Here is a 23,085-nt window from a genome sequence, read left to right as displayed (position 1 = left end):
TGACAGTTTCCTGTGGTGATATTGCGTGTCCTTTTGGTGTAGTATACTCAACAGTCTCTGGGTAGAACGGAAGCTCTCTTAGAGCTTTTGATCCATTCAGGGGGTAGTTTACAACCTCAAACTTCTGTTCGTGTAGCTCCATGTTGTTAACACGTGACCACTCGATGACTATGTTGAGATCATCTTGCAGTAACTCCACACTACTCATTCCTCGGATAGCCCCAATCAGCTTTGTGTCGTCTGCAAAGCTGAATCCGTTACTGTAGCTAATGCTGTTCAACAGATCGTTGATGTACAGGATAAATAGGATCGGTCCTAGGACTGTCCCTTGTGGCACCCCACTTGCCACTGGCTGGAAGGATGATTTGCGACCTTCAACAACGACTGTTTGTTTTCTGTTTAGCAAAAACTCTTTGATCCACCTTAAAGCCTGACCACCAATTCCGTATCGACCAAGCTTGGCTAGCAGCACTGCATGGTCGACCTTGTCAAAAGCTTTGGCAAAGTCGAGGTAAATCACATCAACTTCTTCATCATTGTTGAGTGATTTGTAGATCTGTTCGATGTGACTGAGAAGCTGCGTCATGCAACTCCTCTTTTTTCTGAACCCATGCTGGTTCGTATTGATCATCATGTTCTCTTCCAAATGACGAACCAGGTTTTTTCTGATTACACGCTCAAATGTCTTTATGATGTGCGAGGTTAAAGACACTGGTCTATAGTTTGCTGGGTCCGTTCTGTCCCCCTTCTTATAGATAGGGGTGATATATTGGGTCTTTAATTCCACTGGTATATACCCACTGCTGAACGATTCCTGCCAGAGGAGTGTTAGCGGGTCTGCAAGTTGTTCTTTGCAGGCTGTGAGTATCCTAGCAGGAATCTCTCCGTCAGGTGCGGCCGAATAGGGATCCAGTTCTCCTAATGCTTCAATGATATCTTTTCTTGTGAAGCTTAGCTCGTTGAATCCGGAATCCAGTCCCTGAGGTAATCCTTGGCTCTTCATACATTCATCAATATCGGCACTCATAGGGTTACTAAATACCTTCTGGTACTGATGTGTGATGTGTGATGTTGGATGTGTGAAGTTGGGCGGGAAGATAAAAGTAGGAAGAAAAGTAAGGGAGATGTGTTAACTGTTAAACTTAGAGTTATAACGGAAGGAAACTAATGTAAAGTCTCGTAGTGAGATGTTTTATTACGTAATCATATATAACTAGGTCAAACTAGGTTCAGACTTTAAAGTTTATGAAGATATTGATGTTAGTTTTGTGTGTGTGTGTGTGTGTGTGTGTGTGTGTGTGTGTGTGTGTGCGAGTGTGTGTGTGTGTGTGTGTGTGTGCATGTGTGTGTGTGTGTGTGTGTGTGTGTGTGTGAGTGTGCGTGTGTGGACACACTGCACACCCACTGGATTTAGCAGTTATAACCATAATATGACCGTAGTATGGAAATATGGTGATAATATGGTGTCATTTACATGTCTTCTCGTGTGTATGTATTCTGAAGAGAGTTAAGTAATAAGTATGGTCATAGAGTAATACTAACAGCGCACCCACCTTCAGTGGTAAGTATTAAATGGTAAGTATTAATATGTAATAATTTTTTCTAGCTCTTTATTACCCTAGGGTGACAATAACATTCAATAATAATTATGCTTGGTGACAAGCTTAATATGATATCGAGTTAATATGATCACTGCAGTGAGGCCAGCAAATTGAAATTTCAATGGAATAATTTAGAAATTGACAATTAATTGGAATAATTTAGAAGTCATAATGGTAGATAAATTTAATAATATAAGTAATGTAAGTAACTTGTATAACTTAAAACAGCAGATATCCAATATTGATCAGAGTGGTAGTTGTGGTTCCCTCCCATCTGTTAACATATAACTCTACAACTGTGGGAACGCTTTGTTTAGACAACTGATTGCTCCACAAACCGCCCAATTCTTTGATGTAACCATATACTCGGAGTATCAAATACTTTGATGTAACCAATATAACTCTATGTATTAAACCGCTACATTCCATATTTTAGATGTAATTAAAATCACGACTTTGAGCCTCACACCAAACGTCTTCCTCTCGCTCTCCTGCAAAAGTAACACCCTGAAATTGAAAGCAATTTCGGGATCTAAAACATTGTAAAAAATAGCTATCAAATATGTCACGTGTGAAGATAATGAGATGCCACGTTACCCTACAATTTAGCTGATGTTTTGAACGCATGCTCTCTCTCATTTTCAAATGAGCTGTTAATTTGATTGCTTTTGGCACGTGCTTCTTCAGGGACTGCTAATAATATACCTGATGTACATTGGCATGTATAAATTTAGTGTAACGCTGGTTTAGGTACAGAGTGCTTTAACTTTGGCAATCAAACTGAGTTTTACTGTACGGATTGTAGAGTATTGTATTTCTTTGATTTAAGTGTGGTATACAATATATTTAAAGAATGTATACGGTCAAGTTCGGAGACAACCTGTACATAAAATCAGTCACTAATTACACTCATTTCACTGCCATAAACGGTAAAATTAATTATAATTCCTCTGAAAGTCCAAGGGGTACAGGCTCTTCAGATATTATACTCCAAACCTTTCTATACTGATATCTGGGTTCAAAATTTAAATAACTCAACCTTGGTGGAGACAGTGGCCACCTGAAAATTACAAAAATAAAGGAGCTGTAAATCACTTATGAACAAAATATTTACTCCAAATTTCACAATTTAAAGTTACGTAAGACAGGTGGGTACTCAAAAAGTGCCGGTTGAGCAGGTTTGTCTGCTCAACACAGGTGGAGCAGCTCACTGACTACATGAGCTAATATAAGTGACTAAAACTAACCCTCTCATGCTTTTTAATTGCTCCAAAGTCCTAATATTTAATATTATGGGTTATACCAATCATATTTCATAGAATAGGATCCTCAGAATCGGCTCAACCGAGGTGGAGACAGCATAACATGCAGTTCAAAATCTGTTATTCTATAGTTTAGGAGCTGTAGAGTGACTGTGGCAGTCCATTTGCAATACCAATGATTCTAAATCATCTACCAACTCATATTACAAGGCATCCTTGCTGAAAAGTACACTCAACATAGGTGGAGACTCAAATTTGGCAAATTTGGGCGTAAATTTGACCTCAGAAGTCAAGGTTCTCCACCGCGGTTGAGTGGTTGATGGCTAGTTTGATGAGTTGTATACATGCTAAAGGGTCACCCAATGTTATTTCTTCCAGAAATCAACTGCCAAAGCTCAACTCAACCCGGTGGGGCCAGTTTTAATGCATTTTTTAATGTTTTAATGTTTAATCAACAATTTCTCCACCTTGTTGAGTACCTTTTCACAACTTTGATAGTTATTTCATTTGCTAGAACACTTTGCTTTAAGACAGAAGGGGTAACAGTTTTATGATCCCCTACAGTAGCAGTTAACAGAGCAGATTAGAATTATTGATAAAACCAATGAATTTAGGCATGTTTTGACAGGCTTTTTACTGTTTCTTAATGAAAGATCTCCACCCTGTTGAGCGTCAATGGAAAAAAAAAATTTAACGGGAAGTAGAAAAGGCCGAGACGCAACTTTCTAGCTAACCTAGAACTCTCTAAACCTTTCTCCACCCCCGGTTGAGCAGCTTTGAAAAGTGCATTTAATTTCTCCACCTCGGTTGAGCGCTTAAATAAAATATTGATAAAACCATCAGATTGCAAATTTGATGTAGTTTGTGTTACCAATAACCTTTTCCACCTTAATCAAAAGTTTCTTCAACCAGAGCCAGTCTCCACCTTAAATCTCCACCTTTTAAGGGTTTGTTTAATACCACCTGTATCTGCTCAACCGTTCAACCTTTTAATTTTATTTTTTTACTCAGAGAAAGTCCTGAAAAATATCTTGTCGGCCATATAATTAGGGAGGTTCAGTCTGTGTTGAGCTGGCTCCACCACACACCTCTAAAAAAGTAAAAAATGTACAGGTTGTCTCCGAACTTGACCATTATACACTCTCCTGAGCTCTTGTAGTTGTTTAAGTGAAGTAAATCTCAAAACCGTACACAATATTCACAATTTCAACAGAAACACCCGACACTGTGTCAATATCTACATAATATAACACTTAACACTTTACTTTGATCCGTACACTTTTCTTCAGAAACGAAAGCTCAAGTTTTACATTATAATTAGTTGCTCTATTTTACAGAAAGCTAAAGTTTTACATTATAATTAGTTGCTCTATTTTACAGAAAGCTCAAGTTTTACATTATAATTAGTTGCTCTATTTTACAGAAAGCTAAAGTTTTACATTATAATTAGTTGCTCTATTTTACAGAAAGCTCAAGTTTTACACAATAATTTGTTACTCTATTTTACAGAAAGTTGTACATTAAATAGTTAGTTACTCTACTTTTCAGAAAGTTCGCGTGATATCAGAGCAAGAGAAAAGAGAAAAGAAATGGGACACCAAAAAGGGCTGGCTCTGGAAGCAAGGAGGGTCAGTAATTTCTTCAAATATTTGTCATATTTTTATACTCCATGTTTGCATCTTATGGATGACAAAAATGCGTGTTATTGATGTTCAGCTGACTTTTTGGAACTTTAAAAACTTTGAAAAAAATTAAGAACTTTTAGGAGGTTCAACCGAATTGACCGGCACAGAGATGAAATATTGTAAGTTTAAGAAGGGGTGCCTGCAGCCAAATTTGTGATGTGGAATGCACATTTTTTCTTCATTGTGAATGACCTGAACGGCGTTTTTCATGTAAACAGCTTTTCTGTGTTGGTAGTTTCTTATGTGTCGGTTTTGTTTCTTAAGCACGATATTTTAGTCTCAATAATCGCATACATATTTACATCTTTATGGCTGAAGAACTTTCGCTTTCCACGTCATTACATCACACTTTCAATATGTTATTACATATTATGTAATTATGTTGTCTGGCAATTGGATTATCCCGGATTCTTGCATCTTTTCATTAAATTATGGGATGGCTGCCCGTTTGTAAGCGGCCGTCTAGCATGACTTAAGCACGGCTTTCTAATATGGAGTACGTTTTCTCAATCAATATTTCCGCAAACTTAATTGGCATATTATGTTCGTTGCATTGTTTTGCCAACAGGCCAAAATTGGGCAAATTAAGGGACGTTTCTGTAACGCGCGTTGCGATTTATGTGATCAAAATGAGTAAAACAACACTTAGACGAAGCGGGCACGTGAGTTTATCAGCGTGCTATCGCCGATTTAAATAGTCAATGTTGACGGAAGTAGATTGAATTAGATAAAAAGTCAGTCCCTAGCGGTTTAGTGATGTCAAACTCAAAACAATTTGACACACTGCCCCCTGGGGTCTTGTAATTATAGTAATTTGTGGCAATTCAATAAAAGAACCGTGCAAATTAAGTTGGGTGTTTTGATTTTCGACTTTGAATCATAAAGACCGGACTGCATGACCTTTATATTATTCATGATCTCATTGTGAAAGCTCGAATAATGTAAGAATGTAAGCAGCTCTAGGTCTACATACCGTCGGGAAGTGAACCACACGTGGCTGTGATTCTGGATGCTGATTGGTTAATGCTGGGAGCTGATTAAAAGTTAAAACACAACGCTTTCTTTATTGCCCTGTTCTTGATAAGCAGTTTATTGTACAGCAGTACAAGTAGTCATCATATTGAATATCGGTAATTCATTGTAAATGAAATATGCAAGGGGTCTCTATTTCTGGAGAGAATGCATTTCTCTCTCCTTGTCTTCAAGTACAAATAGTGAATACAATATCTACCCTGGATGGCTGCACTAAATTAACTCTATATATCTGTTCTTGGCCACTGCTGTTATCTCTAAAGTACATTGCCTTTTCCTCAATTTGTGCCTTTTAGCATCTCTGTAACAAAGTCTGTCTAAAAGATTTCGTGTGTAATTGCGATGTCTTTAATATATCAAAAGCAAAATCTTTTTCTATCCAAGGCCTCAATTCTTGATCCCTCTATACAACTATGCAATACACACCTACTCTTCTCCTGGGCAAGACAGATTGTGAGTTCTGTACTTGCCGTCTTGTTGGATTGGAGACTCCCCATCACGTGCCTGGTAACGTGATCTTTAACATAGACTGTGTATTCTGTCGTGATCCAGGTGATGGTTCAAACTAGTCTGTACACGATACATTACGTGATAGAGCACTAGAGTGAAGACAGATCGAACAAGTAACTAGTGTTATAATTAATTGGATTTCGTTTTATTTCAGCCATAAGAACAACAAAGGCTGGAAGAAGCGATGGTTCGTGTTTTCCGAAAACAAGTTCACATACTACGCCTCCAAAAAACACGTGAGTTTATAAATAGTGGAGAGAAAATAAAACACAAGGGAGGGAGTGTTTCACGAACATTCGAGATTTAACTGAAACAGACCATTATGGACGATGGTTATTGAACCCCCTCCCCCACCCCCTCCTACTCCCGAATATGCTTATTTCCCCAGCACCCATCTCACCTTCTTTATTCAAAATCTAGCACTTAATCATTCTCTCACCCTGAACGGACATTTGCCAAATATTGAGCTGAACGGACATTTACATTTACTTAGCGGAGCAATAAGAGCATGTTTGCTGAAACAGTTAATATCGCAATATAACAGTACTGGCCGCAACATAGTATGCATGAATATTAATTATTACCACCTCTGTCGACGAGGTGATGAGCCATTTTATTGCCCTTTATCGACACTAGGTAGATGTCACTAATTGGACGGAGGGGATGAAAGATTTTCTCTCACACATCGCTATCTGTTAAACAAGTCATGCATAACGCTCAACAGTCTCCCAAAATTCACTGATTTGACACATTATTATCAAACATATTTCTTATCTAACAGTGCATGCATGTTCGAAATATCTTATATCTAAATTTGAGAACTATTCAAATTATCACGTGTGGTCATGTGACAAATATTTCATTTTTCAGAACGCAGAGAGTCTAAGCTGCATCGCTCTGTCCAACTTCAAAGAAGTCAAAATAGATCAGGTAAGAAGAAGATACAGCATCAACATTATGGTAGTAGTTACACTTCAACAATAGCCCGGAACATCCCTGTTATCCGCTGACAGCTCTCAATTATCTATCAACATTACATAATATGTGACCTCAGTTCTGAGGTAGAGAGAAGTTGAGATTAGCACATTACCTGTACTAGGAGTTAAAGTTGCCCTACCCTGGCCGGGGTTGTTGGGGAAACCCTGTGAGTGTTGTTAGGGGGATAGTAATGGTGTTCAGGGACATAACACCTTCTGTTCCACTTATTAAACAATAAATAGTTTAATTATATGCGTTTTAAAGTTAGTGCAGACTCATCAAACATAGACTGTTAGAACTTGGGCCTACCTTCCAACTTGATATTCAGTACCCAGTGCTTCAAACATAATCTCTCAAAATCTTACAATTTCTTATCTTCAAACAATAGAAATGGAAATATCAGTTCAATCTAGAACAATAGTTGACAGCTGATATGCTGTACAATTCATCATCTGGATTCTGAATGTTCTAATGGGGTTTAATGGATTGTCAGGAGATGAAATATCTTGTTTTGAGAATGATGTTATATATACATTTAATTATCTAGATTTTGAATGCATACGGTCGTATATTCACCTTCCTGATTTCATTGAAATTATTAAAATTATTTCAACGAAAGTCTGATTTCATTGAAATTATTGAAACATTGAGCAACACAATCCCTCTCAGACTGAGAAAGACAACTCTAGATCAAGATTCCCATTTGAGCTGATCACAAAACACAGAGAGTATCTGTTAGCAGCGGAGACGAGTGAGGAACGGACACTGTGGTGTAGTATCCTCATGATAGCAATCACTCAGTATAAGGTTAGTCCTCATGATAGCAATCACTCGGTATAAGGTTAGTCCTCATGATAGCAATCACTCGGTATAAGGTTAGTCCTCATGATAGCGATCACTCGGTATAAGCTTAGTCCTCATGATAGCAATCACTCGGTATAAGGTTAGTTCTCATGATAGCAATCACTCGGTATAAGGTTAGTCCTGGAGTCAGCTCCAGAGCCATCACTCAGTATTGTATTTGTCTTATTATTATATAAGGTAAGTTTGTCGGGAAATCAAATTTTAAAGATTGTTCTCGAGCTCAGAACATTTAATGTCGATGCTGACGCAAAACCTTCACGACAAATTGATATCACAAAGATGGTGTTATTAGTCACGACGCGATTTTGAGCTCGATGGGTACAATATGGGTCAAATAATAGTCTCTTGTACGCCGTCCAAACCTCCAATCAGGGACTCTGATTGTACAAATTGTCCAATCGTGTTAAAATTTCTTATCTTTCATCTCGATGCTGAATTGCTGACGCAAAACCTTCACGACAAATTGATATCACAATGATGGTGTGATTACTCACGATGCTATGTTAAGCTCAATGGGTACAATATGGGTCAAATAATAGTCTCGTGAACGCACCCACACCTCCCAAACCTCCAATCAGAGGCTCCAAATTACACCAATCCTCCAATCGCGAAGCTATCACAAGTTTTGCCACCAGTTCGGCATCTTGAGTATCCCGCGCCATATTCTGAGAATAAACGTTGGCTTGCCGTGACGGTCCTCACAAGCTCTGAGTTCCCGATACGATTTATGTTTTCGTTTCTGAACGGATTCTTTGGAAATGCAAATGGGAGCCGCGACTGAATGTACTTACTTCATACCTGTTATCGACTTTAACATATCTGGTATTTGCGCCGAATAGCGCTAACTTCTTGTGGATTTTAGCTTAACTTGCGATGGAATAAGGACATGTTTCCTGCATGACACCTTCAGTTCCCGTTGTGTGTAGTTCCCTTGACTATAATTAGCTCGGGGGAGTTACAAGGATTCCATCGTGCCACCGTGGCTAAACTTAAACGAATTTTTGTGCTGCAAACCATTTGTTGGGGTCCCGCGCAAAACTGCCGGGTCATCAGCGATATTATTAGGTCCACTCCACGTAAAATTATGTCAGAATTTTATGTCATCAAACCGATGTGGTACGTTTTATTTTCTAATAAAAAGATAAAACCATGTTTTAGAAAAACCCTTTTTATAAACGTAGGAATTTTTGCATACCTTATTCCAAACTCACAGCAAAACTTCCACCAAACATCCCACTTGCACGGGATCATATCGTACTCCGGAATTTAGATTACGATCCCGGTATGTTACACTCATCCAGGTAACACATAATAGTTGTAGATAAGCTGTATTGATGGGTCATTAGACACCCTAACTGATGACAGTAAACCGTTACTGGGCACGCTCAACACGCTGCCACGTTCAGTAGTCATGCTCCAGGTTGCTAGCAATAACATTCATTTCCCTTGCCTAACTCCTTTACCTATTCCTTATCTATTTCAAATTCTATTACCTATTCCTTACCTATCTCTAATTCCATTACCTATTCCTTACATTCCTATTCCTTACCTTACCCTAAAGGATAGGGTACTAATTATTTTACCCTAACCAGGAAACCGGACATTCCGTCAGGAGTGGTCCAGTATTCGGCATATTATCTTGTTATGGGAAGGTGATCCAGTAGTTTCCTATCACCAACCGTAATAGCTGTTCTCTCCCAACCCAAAGTCACCGCTACCCCTTAGCTAGTTGATTTAATTGATATTTGCTGTATCCAAGTTGGTATTTCGAAGTAATTTTTCTAGCCACTTTAAACAGCTATTAGCTATGCGTTTGTTAGAACAAGAGTGGGTTCCTAACCTTAATGCTCATACGTATTGTGCTTCTTTCCTCTCTGTTCTCACCGCTTATCTTTAGGTTTACCCGACTTGGTAATTGGTATTGTCATTTGAACAGAGCTTGTTAAATTTAATGTATCCCAGGCATTGTCAAACCATTTGATAGACGCTTTATAGAGCAACTGCTAGGAGCTATGCCCTTGATACAATTAAAGTCAGCTCCTTACCCTCTGCTCTTTACCACCTGCTGCTTCCACTCAGTTACCACCTTTGTTGATCATTGCCGGTCTTGATACTTAAACTTTGATTAAATTAATATTCGTTTCATCAAAGTCGAAATCCTCAAACCATTTTATTTATAAAGTAGTGTTTATATATAATTTAAACAGATACAAGCTTTGCGTTTGTCGAAATATGAATGTTATTAAACATTTGCTCTCCACCTCCATCGAAACCACTTCCTCACGCCCACCAACTCTGATCCGACGCTCTTGGCAGTTTGACTTGAACACACCTGGTTTGATATCCCAAATATTAGTTGTATCTTAAAGTTGGTATTTGACATTTTATAAACACTTTCTTAAACAGCTCTATCTTGTACGTGTGTAACTGTGTTTGTTAAAATTAGAGATAGCGTGACACCACGACACTCGACAGTGACACGTATACTTATAGGAAGCTTACTGTAAGTGTCAAACCACTACTAGAGCTCGTTGTAATTTGAAATTTGTACCTGAAAGCATTGGCGTTCTTGAGTGACGTTGTCCTTCGCTTGTTTGCTTGAAAGTACATATTATTATTATGTTACTTTGGATTTTTCAGGTTTTTATTACATAATGCGCGCAGGTTGAGCCTATCTTTAATTGAAAACAGAGAGTGAGTTAGTAGCCGAAAGTAAAAAGTGCTTCACTTCATGCCGGAGCGGTAATGCTATTAAAGGGTATTGGTTGAGTACTGGCTGGTTGAGTACTGGCAGGGAAATACTGTGAGAAAGACTGGAACTTTTAGCAGCTCTTTGTTAAAGATGGCGGCTTGGTGGGTGGGTTAGGTTTAAAAATATGACCAGGACACATTTTTACCGCCGCAATTAGCATCTTGTAGACTTGTTGTTTGTAGAGCCTCTAAGTGGTACCTGATTTAACTGAAAGTTGAAACAGTTGAAGACTATTTAAGAGTTCCTGACTGATATAGATTATATCCCATTATAAATATAAACTCCACCGTAAATAGTATATAATTACCATGGACTGCGTTACGACAACCTTGATAACTGCACTCAGGAATGCACGGTCACCACACAACTCGACAACCGCATTCCTATCTGCTGACTGATCCGGATAAAACAATACCCATAATTACGGCCCAAGTCTCGAGTCCCTCTTGTAGTATCAGAAAGATGCCCTAATTTTTTAGTTTTTAACAGCACATAATACTAGTCGGCTTGTTATTCTCAACATCGCTATGGCTCCAGAAGCTCTCGGAGTGCATAATGCGTATGGTAATCCTGTTTTAAGTATGCGACATAATGAACATATAATATCATTCATGTCACGACAATAGAGCGCTCTGTAGCCTGTAGAGAACTTGAAGCGCTAAACGAAGCTAACACGTGTTTCGTGCATCTCTCTTGACTCTTCAAGAAAGAATGTCAGTGAACATGGTGATACGAGATATTATCACCACTGAGAGTGGTGATAATATCTCGTATCACCACTCTGTATATCTCCACAATCAGCTCATGATTATGATTACAGTGGTACTACCCCTGATCCTGCTGTCGCCGAACATCCCCTTCTCGTCGCCAGGGATCTCACTACTCTTTTTGAGTGGCACTATACTTGTTATTATAGCTACTGGAGAGAGAGCTGGCTGTGAAGCCGTACAACCTGCTGGAGCTCCTTGTTTACTAAACAACAGCTAGTACAGCAGCTCGAGAGTTGGCTCCTGTAATTGTAATGATAAGCCTGGTCTCCACTGCTGACTACAGTGGGGAGGTGACACACAGTATTTAAGGTTTTTGACAGCTCGTATCTTGAAGGTCAGCCTTTTGCTATTTCGTTTTTGATAGTTAGTTTTATCAGGGTGCATCACGGGATTTAGATCACCGTCCAATCGGAGGTGTTCACGTTCACGACTTACAATGGGGAGGTGACACACAGCAGAGTAGTTAAGGTTTTTGACAGCTCCTGGTGGTCAGCTCCCCCGCTCCTGGTGGTGGCCACGATATTTGGAATTGTTTGTTACAACTGTTGTCAGACAGTGTTAAATGTTGTCCGTGTAATGTACTGTAATGCTGCCTGGCCCTGTCGTTTACAGTGCTGTTCAACATGTACACCACTTACCGAGGGAGGTGTTTGTTTGTACCGTTTTGATTTGATACTTTAGTCTCCAACATTGCTTGTGGTCTACCGGGGACGTAAAAGGTCTGAGCAGGGTCTGAGGTGGAGGTGACAGGGAGGAGGAAAAATGCGGGAAGGATGTTTGAGGGAAACTAGAGACTGTTATTAAATAATACATCAATAAAATAGTAATGAGAAAAGCGACAGGGAAGAGACAGGGAAGAGATGGAGAAGAGACAGGGAAGAAATAGAGAAGAGACAGGGAAGAAATAGAAAAGAGGAGGAGATAGATAAGATGAAGTTGAGAACAAAGAGACAAGAATGAGGGAGGAACCAGGAAGTAGACAACAGACATGAGCCCCACACAGGAATGAGGAATGAAACAAGAAGGAGACTAGATCAGGAAGTAGACCCGAGACATGAAGTCTCGTAAAAAGGAGACTAAAGTTGACATGCGCTATCAATAGTGCGTGCAGGAATGGCCGGCATTAAACCCCCTGTCAGGAATAGTAGACCGGCTAAGTGACGCAATTTGTCCACCAGTCATATAGCATAACCTGTAAGGAGTAAGGAATGCGTACATGCTCTCTCCTCTCTCCGTCTGACTGCATCCTGTGTGTTGTCTCTGTGAACCTTGTTTCCCAGTTTTCCCCCCTTTTTCCCAGCTTTTCCGGTTCCTTGTTCTTCCCGGTTCCTTGTTTTCCTCTTCCTTTTCCACATGTCATGACTGCACGTGCGTTTGTCTTGATTGTTCCTTCCTCGACCTGTACAGCTGTGACCGAACCCATGAACTACATCAGAAACACGTGTCGGACCATTGGAGGAGTTCGCGTTACTCATGTCACTCCCTCTTGAGCTGAACCATGGATTTGTGGGGATACGGACGATGTCACGTGATATCACTTGTTGTGTCACGTGATCACAGCACGTCATCCTGCCGTAAACTCCTACTAGTGAAACGTCTTGTGTTACTCCAGAGTGGCTGAACTACTCGGAGGGGGTATGTAACATTATGCTAGGATTGTAAGACTGCACTGGGGGTTGTAGATAGTGTGTGTGGTTGTTTTGGAGTGCTGTGGTTTTAGTGGGTTATGTTTGCTAATTGAGTTCAGATCTGGAGTTTGTTTTGCTAATCGGTTGAGTTTCCACTTTTAGTGCATCCTTTTGTTTAGATAATCGGTTGAATTTCCGTATTTAGGGCTTCTTTTTTTCTGACTTCAGATGGATTGGAATTATTGCTGATATAATAAACATATTTCGGGGACTGTTATTTTGTGCCTTCAATTATTATTTTCTCATTGGACCGTTGCTTTTATCCCATGATAGTGATGATTTTATTTATTCCCAAAAGCATTCAATTAATAGATGAGACGAAAACGTGAGTTCATCTTATAATTCAGTCTAATTAGTAGCTCATCGAAGATTAAAAAAGGCAATCTCATTTTTCGCAGTTTTAAGTCAGTTTTCTCAATTTCTAGATGAAAAACATCTCTCAGTTATGATGGCTTCAAATTTCCTCCTAAGCAATACAGCCACGATATTTTTTCCTTTTCACCCTTTTGTAAAAAGGCAATAGTGAAAGGTTACGAATGGACGTTTTTGCAGAAAAACGTGGATTTTGGGGATTGCAGTAGGTGGGTCAAATATATGTCGTGTTCCTTGCTTACTTACTTACTTACTTCCGTTCGTTACCATGTCAACTTGCTGCGCGCACGCGCGCGAGGATTGCTTGCGGAGATGTGGTGTATAGCTAGTCTGTGGTCAATGAATGCGCGGCACGAGCGTATTTCAATGTATACTAGTAATGTATAGTATTTTGTAATAAGCCCAACTTGAACGTGGCACGCGTAGTGTACTGATGTTTCAATATTATTATTATAAGCTTATAAGGTGAGCTGATTAGAGCTTATATTAATAGTTATATAGTGAAATGGAAATCTAGCGTCCGCCAAAACGAAACAACGGGCGCAATTCTTGTTAAGTCTGCATTTATACGATCTCGCACGGCTCCTAAGGTTTGAGTATTGAGTACCCAACACCCCCTTTTATTTGTGAGCAAACAATCCCCAGACCTGTATAACCGCTTTATTATCTGCGTGTCTTTATTTGTTGAAGTAAACCTGAAGTATCCGATGATTGTTACCTTCGAGAACATCGTGCCAGCTAGTTTCATTTCAACGTCAGCAGATACAATGCTGCTAAATTATAAATACCAGCGATATCTGTCGTCAACAAGGTTAACTTTAAGACATACTGGTGTAAATTACACTTCTTTGTATGAGCAGTATGTAAGCTGTGTCAATTGATCAATTTCAACAGTTCACGTTTGTTTTAACAGTTTTAACTTTTTAATTTTTAACCTATGTATAAAATAATTCTGCAATAGGCATAATATCCTAATTATATAAGTGCAAAGTTCAAGTCTACGAGGTCTGAGCCGTTCCTTCTGGTCTGAGTTATTAGTTAAGTTCCGTTGCTTGATATTTCGCGCACCTAAGTTCTTATTTTCATGCAAGCACAATATTTAGGGGTTCACTGTCAAAGCTTGTTAATCTAATGTAACGGACATTTTGATTTGATAACTGCCACTATTTAGACAGAGTACTGGTAGCTATGAGAAATCTACTTCACGTTTAGTGTAGTGATGTTTGCCGCCGAGTTATCTATTCCCACAACGACTTAAGGAAGGCATACGCAGTAAAACTGATCCCACTCAAGTCACCAAAGACATTGAGTTAAAGTTTAAGTTACACCTCTGCGAGCCGGAGATACAGTCGTAGGGAGATATTGACGTTCAATCAACTGATTGCTTCTATTTAAACGGGCCCGTTAGCCATACCATCTCTGATTTGCCCCTACTATATGTTATGTGAGGAACGCATTAGCATTGGTTTGAGTGTCAATCCGTGGAATCCCTGATGTTTCGCACGTGGTATTTAAGCAGTGTGCACCTCATACTCCAGAGAGAGCATTGTGCAACATGTACCGGAATATCAATCAGGAATGCTGGCCATATGTCTAGATACTGCAAAGCAGCATGGTCTCTTTTATTCCTTCTGGTCTGAGTTCTGTTTCATCCCCTGATATTTTGTGCACTGGTTTTAAAATGAGAGGACAATGTTTTTGGGGTCCGCTGTAAAAGCGTTGTGCACTATATGTGGTGCATCTGTACTGTAAAACATTCCGGACTATCTTATGTCGAGAATCTCATAGTTCTGAGCATCGTTTTATTCCTGGAATTTCTGTTGGCCGAGACATAATATGTGTTTCGGCTGAGAGCATCACGGCTGTCGTCAAGTCTTATAATTAAAACGGACAAAGTTAAACAGGGCAAATAACTAGTACGAACTTATGAATGTAGTATAATATATGATAAATGTTATATTTACTAGGTTTTACCATCGATATGTTCATGTTATTACCAAAATAATTCAGAACCCATTTACGTGCTATTTGACATGCGTCACCACTTTTAAAACTAACCATCTCAAATTATTCTCGCGGCATCACTTTGAATCTCCCTTAATTACTAAAACTTAACAATGTTTTACAGTAGCCCTTTAATATACTCCTTTATGATATATATATTAGTATTACAACAGACGCACCACAACGCGGCTGTGTGTCGGTAAAAATTACTTTAATTTACTCCTTTAAAAATTACTCGATTGTTTTTTGACGGGTGTTCATGGTCTGTCATGAAAACAGCGCGGCTGTCACTCGCTGGAAAAGCTTTTTACTCGTTGACATTTATGAGATAATTCACTTCGACTTTATTTTACAATGAACTCCTATGATAGATTAATTTTCCTCTGGGTGGTACACAGGTGTATTATTGTAATCAGAATGACTCTCCCCCCGTGAATTTGTCATTTTATCGTGGTGATTTTGTTGATAGATTGACGTTTCACGGACTCTATGGCAGCTTTTTGAGTAGTTCTTTAAATATTTGTTTAACTATTCGTTTTACTGCCCGCCCCCAAACCGGCAGATATCTACCTTGATAAAAGTCCGTAAAACAATCCGTTGTCCACTGCCCAGCTTAAACTACTAGATCTTACTTTTTGAGCTCTCTCTGTCTCTATTTCTCTGTCTCTCTTTCAAACCAGCACGTTCGATCTACACACACATTACATGTTCCAATTGTCGCCCTCTGAAACAGATAAGTGCGAATAACTGAGCTCCGTCAGCTGCACTATACTGCGTCACCTGTTCTCTAGCTGTTGAATTGCAGTTCTCGTTGTAGAGTGTTCCTATAAGTGTTGTCAGATGAAATTAGGTCCTGAGATCACGAAAATTACGCCGTCTTCTCCGTTTTCGTTTTCTGTGCGTGTTCTGATAAGATCACCGCTTTTGCTGATCGTAGAGGTTAAGTTCAGTTAACGAGTGACGACACTTGGTTGTACACAGCACCCTCAATGCACTTCCTGTTTTCAATCTCTGACACTGCTCATTTCCAAAGGTTTTACCGTTTAAACAGTTTTAAACAGTTTTAAACCGTTTTAAACAATTTTAGTCCAGTTTTGTAAACCATTTTTTAAATTAAAATCCCAGACGCTGGCCAAGTGCTATTCCCATTCAATCATATATAATAACTTGTGTAATCTTAGTTCCTTATCTTCGAAACATATTATGTACCTATGTTGCTTAGAGATTTTGCACGATTTAAATAAAATCCCATGTTAATTGTGATTTCAATCTCCGTCAGTGGTCATTTCCACAAATCAACTGTCAGTGTCGCTATCGTTTCCATCGTTTCTCTAAATTTATTAATTGAACTGAATTATGCCAGACAAGCATTATATTGTTCAACTTTCCATGCGTCGCAATAATTTCCAATTAAGTCGTGTAATCTTAGTCCCTTCTTGTTGAAATGGCGTTGATATTTGACATGACTCAAAAAACATCTTACGTCCATTTGAATTTGATTTGTTTGCTGTTTCTTGAGTGACCGGTGAAATACGGTGCTTTCAAAGAACTGTACTTCCAAATATTTCAAACTGACAACTTAAAGTGAAGTCACCCTAAAAGCTTCGAATTTCGCGACCAAAGACACTTCAATTACCAAATACCAAATACCACACGTGCATTTGGTGGCTGATATCCTTGGAGCAGGATTTCAGGAGAACCGCAATTGTCATTCTGATTTCATTTTCTCGTATACGACTGAGCCTTGTCTGTAACTATTTTTACGGATTACCTTACTGTTGGATTCGCAAAATCTTGTCCTTCCCATGTTATTTTCTGTTTCTGTACACGAGATGTCCTTATCACGTGACCGTTTTACTATAGACCTAATGACGTCATCCAACTAAAAAACTACATTAACCTTATCATGGTGACGTCATAAAACTCAAAACCACGTCACAACATTGGCAGTGCAACTCCCGAGTAATGCACACACCACAGAACTAGAAACCTTACAATACCCCTCTGAATCTCCTCATATCCAAGCCTGTTCGTTTAGCCTTCACCCAAAGACTTCTGTACTCATTAGCTATCTCGGGCTTCCTTCTCCCCAGGCGCTAATAGCAGCTGCACTCCCCAGACTATGTAACCAGTCTGGAGGGGGGACCTTGTTAAAACACTCCAAAAACACAATATTGGTCTGGTGGTCGGCTACTCTCTCTCTCTACAAACGGATACAGATATGTACACTATATGTGGTGTCAGTGTATCAAATGATTGGTGAGCGTGTAGGGCGGGAGAGAGAGGGTAGATGTGTACAAATCTAGCGTCACTTGGCAGGCTTGTTTTAACAACCAGCACAACAACTAGTCAGTCTATATAGCTATAGGGAGCTAGATACCAGCTAGTGTTGGCGTGTATACCACCGGACAGGGATCTTCTCATGCCCAGCTTCCTGTTGCTAGGTGATTGCTGGGCTGTGCACGTGCTCGCTGTCTGATTGCACGTGCACACTCGTTCTTCTCTCCGATCCAGCCCACACTGATATCTCTTTTCTCGTGAGGCTATAAAACATGTTGAAACTGAAACAAGTTAGAGATGAGCCTATTTTTAGAACCTCTCTCTCTCCAGCTCTTGATCAGAGTGGGTGGTATTATCGAGCTGGTCCAGCCGGCTACTTCTACAGCCCACACGGACACTATCATTCAGGGTCTCTAGTTCGGGTTCTGCCGTGCAGCGCAGCCCGGCCTGCTAGTGCTCATTAATGTTTAACTGGTCGCGTAAGTGTTTTTCAGTTTGTGCGTCAGTTGTGCGATGTTAATTGTGTGGCGTCTGCATGGGTTCTCTCTGGTGTGTTAATTGTTTTTCTATCGCGATGTAGCCCTCGTTGCTGGACATTCCGGTGACAACTTCCCCCTCAATGTACGCTGCTGACTCCTGTATCACTGTGTTACTGTTCTCTCGTAGTACTGTTCCAATGCAGCATATAGTGGTAAAGAGTTCTTGTCGTCGCTAAAGAGTTCTTGTCGTCGCTTAAGGGTTCTTGTCGTCGTTTAAAGGTTCTTGTCGTCGCTAAAGGGTTCTTGTCGTCGTTAAAGAGTTCGTGTCGTCGCTTTAGGGTTCTTGTCGTCGTTCAAGGGTTCTTGTCGTCACTAAAGAGTTCTTGTCGTTGCTTAAGGGTTCTTGTCGTCGTTAAAGGGTTCTTGTCGTCGTTAAAGGGTTCTTGTCGTCGTTAAAGAGTTCGTGTCGTCGTTAAATGGTTCTTGTCGTCGTTAAAGGGTTCTTGTCGTCGCTTAAGGGTTCTTGTCGTCGATAAAGGGTTCATGTCGTCGCTAAAAGGTTCATGTCGTTGTTGTGCCGGTTGCAATTACTCACTCCGCGAGTAAAATAGCCCTCTATTAAACAGCGTGTGATCGTAGTGCAAATTATCGTAGTGCAAATTATATTTCTGGTTGATTTGTAATGGATATTTATAGTGGATGTCAGGGACACTCCGTTTTTGGTCACACAACCTTACCTTATGGTCACGTGACGGTCATTCTAACAAATAATCGCAGTTTGTGGGTCGGCCGAGCAGGCGCCATATTATAGCACCTACCCATATCCCTTTATGTTGAGTGCATTTTGTCAGCTACCTTGAGAGAACAACTACTGTATTTGCGGTGCTCTTAGCGCTGCTTTTAGATTGATTTCGCTTTTTGAAGAATATTGAAAATCCTTAGTAGTCATAATTATGAAATATTATGAAATGTGGGTTCATTTCAAGATTTAAGGTTTATCTGTAAGTTCAAAATTAATGTATCGCTGATAAATCATAGTCTGGTCAGGACTTGGAATATGGTTAGAGTATTTAGCGTATTTAGAATATACTTAGAGGTATCAAACTTATAGGTGCATCCCAGTGAAATTAAACTCAGATCAAAGTTCAATCTACACTCAACCCCTCATTTGTCCTACTTCGTTCTATGCGGCAATCATAAATCATAATTAAACTATTGAACATTCGCTTCAATCAAGTATTAGAGTATTAGATATATTATAAATGCTTTTGGATAACTGGTTAAGCAATCTGCTTGAGGTGGCAACCCTACCACCACTCCCAAACTAGTGGTTATCTTAAATCATGTTCATTTTGCTAATGTGGCCACCTTGGGAGGAGACACGATTGTATCAAACCTCTTAAAACAACCCCTCCAGCTCTTTGAATTGAATTATCGTTAAATGTGTGCCTCCTTCGCCACGTTATACGGGCTGTTTGTTACTGTTAAACGACTCTCAGCCTTCTTGCCTTTACTAGGTAACAAGTTCTTTGATATTCTACGTTTATTTTGTTAATTTAGTCACCATGCTAGAGGAATAATTATCTTACAGATTGTTCCGCTTTGATATAATGGTGCTTGATGTATCGCTTAAACGATTCTTGGTCTTCTTGACTAAATCGGTATCTTGCCTTCCTCAGTTAAACTGTTGATAACCCCTTTCTGCTCAAATTTGAGAACTTGGTAGTTTACTACGTTATATCCATTTGCTTATATTAGTATATTTGATTATGCGATCGATTTTAAGATTAACTTGTTTTGTTGAATTCTCACAATATGAACCCGTTATATTTGTAAAGTTGTAAGCATGGTAGTATATTTGATGATATAGTTTTGTTCAACCCCCAAATGTACTAGTTGTGAGTATGGGTGAGCGGCTGTACAGTATAAACGAGTTCCTGCTGGCAGGGTTCGAGGATGAACCCTCAGAGGAATCAGAAGAGGACCAGAACCCTACTCTTCTCACCCAGCACTCTACCAGCACTATAGCACCCTTGAGATCAGACACCGAGAGTAACCACACTACTTGCCCCAACTTCTACAACAGCACGTACTCCATAAACTCCAATGCGTTCTCGATCCAATCCAACAACACGCACTCGAGGCACTCCAGTTCGCACTCCATCCCCAGACTGTCCTTCCAGAGTGCACAGTCAGGAGCTGACAGCGATAGCATGTACACTGAGGATGATTCCAGTATTGATGGCAGTTGTACCTTTCTTGAGTTCCTCAAAGAATGTGATGGCCCCGCTCAGTTTCAGAATAAGAAGGATGATTTCAACGATTTTCTCTATCAGGTAACTTATCTATCTTCTCTGTTGATAACAGTGTCTTTTAAAAGTTAAAGCACCCCTATTCCGCTGTTGACAGGACTGCACCCTTCAGTCCTGTTAATGGGAGAAGGTAGTGGCTATAAATGACACGTCTTTGTCGAGAATAATTGCATATAATATACTTTTGTGAACATATCTTGTAATTTTTGACGGCTGACTTTTAACAGTATAGGGCAATACTTCAATTATTGCTTCTGTTAACTTTTAAATTCACTTTCACAACATCAATTTATGTCGAATATACATATTTCTGTTCGCATAATTTCCACTGAATGAAATCTCACTGCAAGGCTTCAAGAGCCGGGGATTGTGATTCCATATTATTATTTGATACCGATACAATTACAGCCAGTTCGTCGCAGTTCCCGGCAATCCATCCTGACAACAGGATTTAACCAGGAGCTCACAGGATTTAACCAGGAGCTGACTCTTCTGGAGTTCCTCACTGAACCGGAGATCATGTACCAAGACATCATGTTCAGCGAAACAGCCTCCAATAGCCGCTGCTCCGACGCCAATTGCTCCGACACCACCTCTGAACAGTTTGATATGATCAGTTTACACGAGTTTTTGTCCGAATCATCTTCGCTGGAAAACGCCACCTCGTCTCCGGACCAGGTGATGTCCTCCTCACGGACCAGCTCCGTCAACTCAGAGACTGTGACGGAGAAAAAGAGGATCCAAACCCCTAGCACAAGATCGTCTTCAGATGCTTCCCTCGCTTCAGATAGATCTATTACCGGCATCAAGAAGGGCTCGAGAGAGTCCGGCATTAAGTGCTCAAGAGACAACCACTTTCGGTCTTCTAAACGAGGACTGAAAGACTCTAAAAACAAGCCCTCAAAACTCGAAACAATAGTTAGTCCTAGCACGGAAGAGGACTCTGGCGACATGTTCAGTTTTTACGAGTTGTTAGCCCGCCCTGAGTTGATAGACGACATGAAACCACCCGTTACAAATACTTTTACCAGTTCCGGTATATTAGATAACATTATTCGCCCTCTTATGTCACCAAAACCTAAGCCATTAAAACCCAGGAAACGTTTATCATCAAGTTGCAAGAGTTTAGATTCAAACGGGAGGGGGGAAATGAGGATGAAGACTGACAAATCATCCTCGATTTGCAGCAGCGAATCCCTTAACCATGCCACCTCAGAAACTAGTTTAGAAAGTAGCTCTGTTGACGACCACCCTACCGCTCCCAACCATTGTTCGTTGTTAGAATTCCTGCTTGAACCACCTCCTCCCAGCTACCTCGCCCCTTCTTCTGATCTTACCAGAACTTCGTCTTTCCTTTCCCTTCAGAGCGTTGCCAAAGATTACAAGGACTACAATGATTTCAATGATTACAATGATCTGTTCTCCAATCAACCGTTTTCTCAGAATTTTGGCAAAAAGCCCATTTATGGCACGAAGCAGTTATATCGAAGTAGAGCTAAATCAGATGAAGATTTGATGCAGGAGTGTTCTCTTGCGGAGTTTCTTTCGACACCACATCTCAATCTAGCTCCTAAGAAGCAATCTATCGGATCGGGTATTTTTGGTGGTTTTAGTCTCGCCAAATCCCTTAGACAGTTATCGTTGGGGTCTGTGTCCCTGGAAAAGTCTTTTACAGTGAGCGAGATTCTTGCACTTCGAAGGGTAAGTGATAAATTAGAACTTCGTTTTGTCCGGAGCTCTATTGGGCTCCCCTCTTTGACTGACCATTTTCTGTTTGATTTGCAAACTTCAAAGCAAAATTTAGACGTTTTTATAATAGATATTATTGACAGTTGGAACATTTACACCCAATATATATACGATTGAGATTTTATCTATGATGGTTCCCGCCTCTCGCCGTCTAAGTGCGCACTGCGCACTTGTGTTTATCACGGCTGTACAACATTTCCAAATATTCCACGCCTACAACAACCGTACTACACGACGTTCCAGTTGGGTGACTTAATTTGTTAAATTTACTCGCGGTCGAGACAAAGTACAGAGAATTTGGTGTCGTCTAGGTGGTGAGAAAGAGAGGTAGTCATGACAACCATCTCCCTAACTGTCACACTTCAACACCCCAACATACCAACTACCAATGTTCTTCACCTGTCGGCTGGTTTTCAGACTTGCACCTGTGTTTATGATACATCTGGATACCGGCGGGGAGGTGAACCATATTTGTTGTCTCACGTGACACCACCCACAGCTCCATAGTGATGATTCGAAGGTGTGTCCAGACTGGTCTGTGAATGGTCTCAACTCCCAATATTTGTAACTACATCGTGTAATTTAACGTGTGGAAACATGGTATAGTTGCTTGTTTTTGAGTTGAGGATAAGAAGCTGCATTCGTGCTTCTTTAATGAGGCCGATTATCCAAATTTGCAGCAAGGAAAATTGATCCCCCGTCAACCGAAGCTGTCAAAACGTCTGCTTTTAAACCTTTATTTATTTA

General features: G+C 40.1%; 1 protein-coding gene across 10 annotated transcripts in view; it reads left to right on the top strand.

Moving 5' to 3' along the window:
- Nucleotides 1–23,085, top strand: part of LOC134818803 (arf-GAP with Rho-GAP domain, ANK repeat and PH domain-containing protein 1-like) — a 113,660-nt gene that overhangs the window by 19,099 nt on the left and 71,476 nt on the right. For 4 of the 10 annotated variants that reach the window (XM_063828456.1, XM_063828453.1, XM_063828452.1 and 1 more), the window contains 5 exons: nt 4,412–4,491; nt 4,629–4,667; nt 6,245–6,326; nt 6,961–7,020; nt 7,738–7,875. In XM_063828456.1, coding sequence (XP_063684526.1) covers nt 4,412–4,491; nt 4,629–4,667; nt 6,245–6,326; nt 6,961–7,020; nt 7,738–7,875 — 399 coding nt within the window. Of the gene's footprint in view, nt 1–4,411; nt 4,492–4,628; nt 4,668–6,244; nt 6,327–6,960; nt 7,021–7,737; nt 7,876–20,177; nt 20,614–20,997; nt 22,291–23,085 lie in introns of those variants that run through there. The other 6 variants (XM_063828457.1, XM_063828455.1, XM_063828454.1 and 3 more) reach the window with 2 other exon arrangements.

This window comes from Bolinopsis microptera, chromosome 7, assembly GCF_026151205.1.
Source record: "Bolinopsis microptera isolate Bmic1 chromosome 7, MBARI_Bmic_1.0, whole genome shotgun sequence".
Lineage (NCBI taxonomy): Eukaryota > Metazoa > Ctenophora > Tentaculata > Lobata > Bolinopsidae > Bolinopsis > Bolinopsis microptera.
Note: the sequence above shows the minus strand (reverse complement) of the source record. Positions and strands in the feature narration are given on the sequence as shown.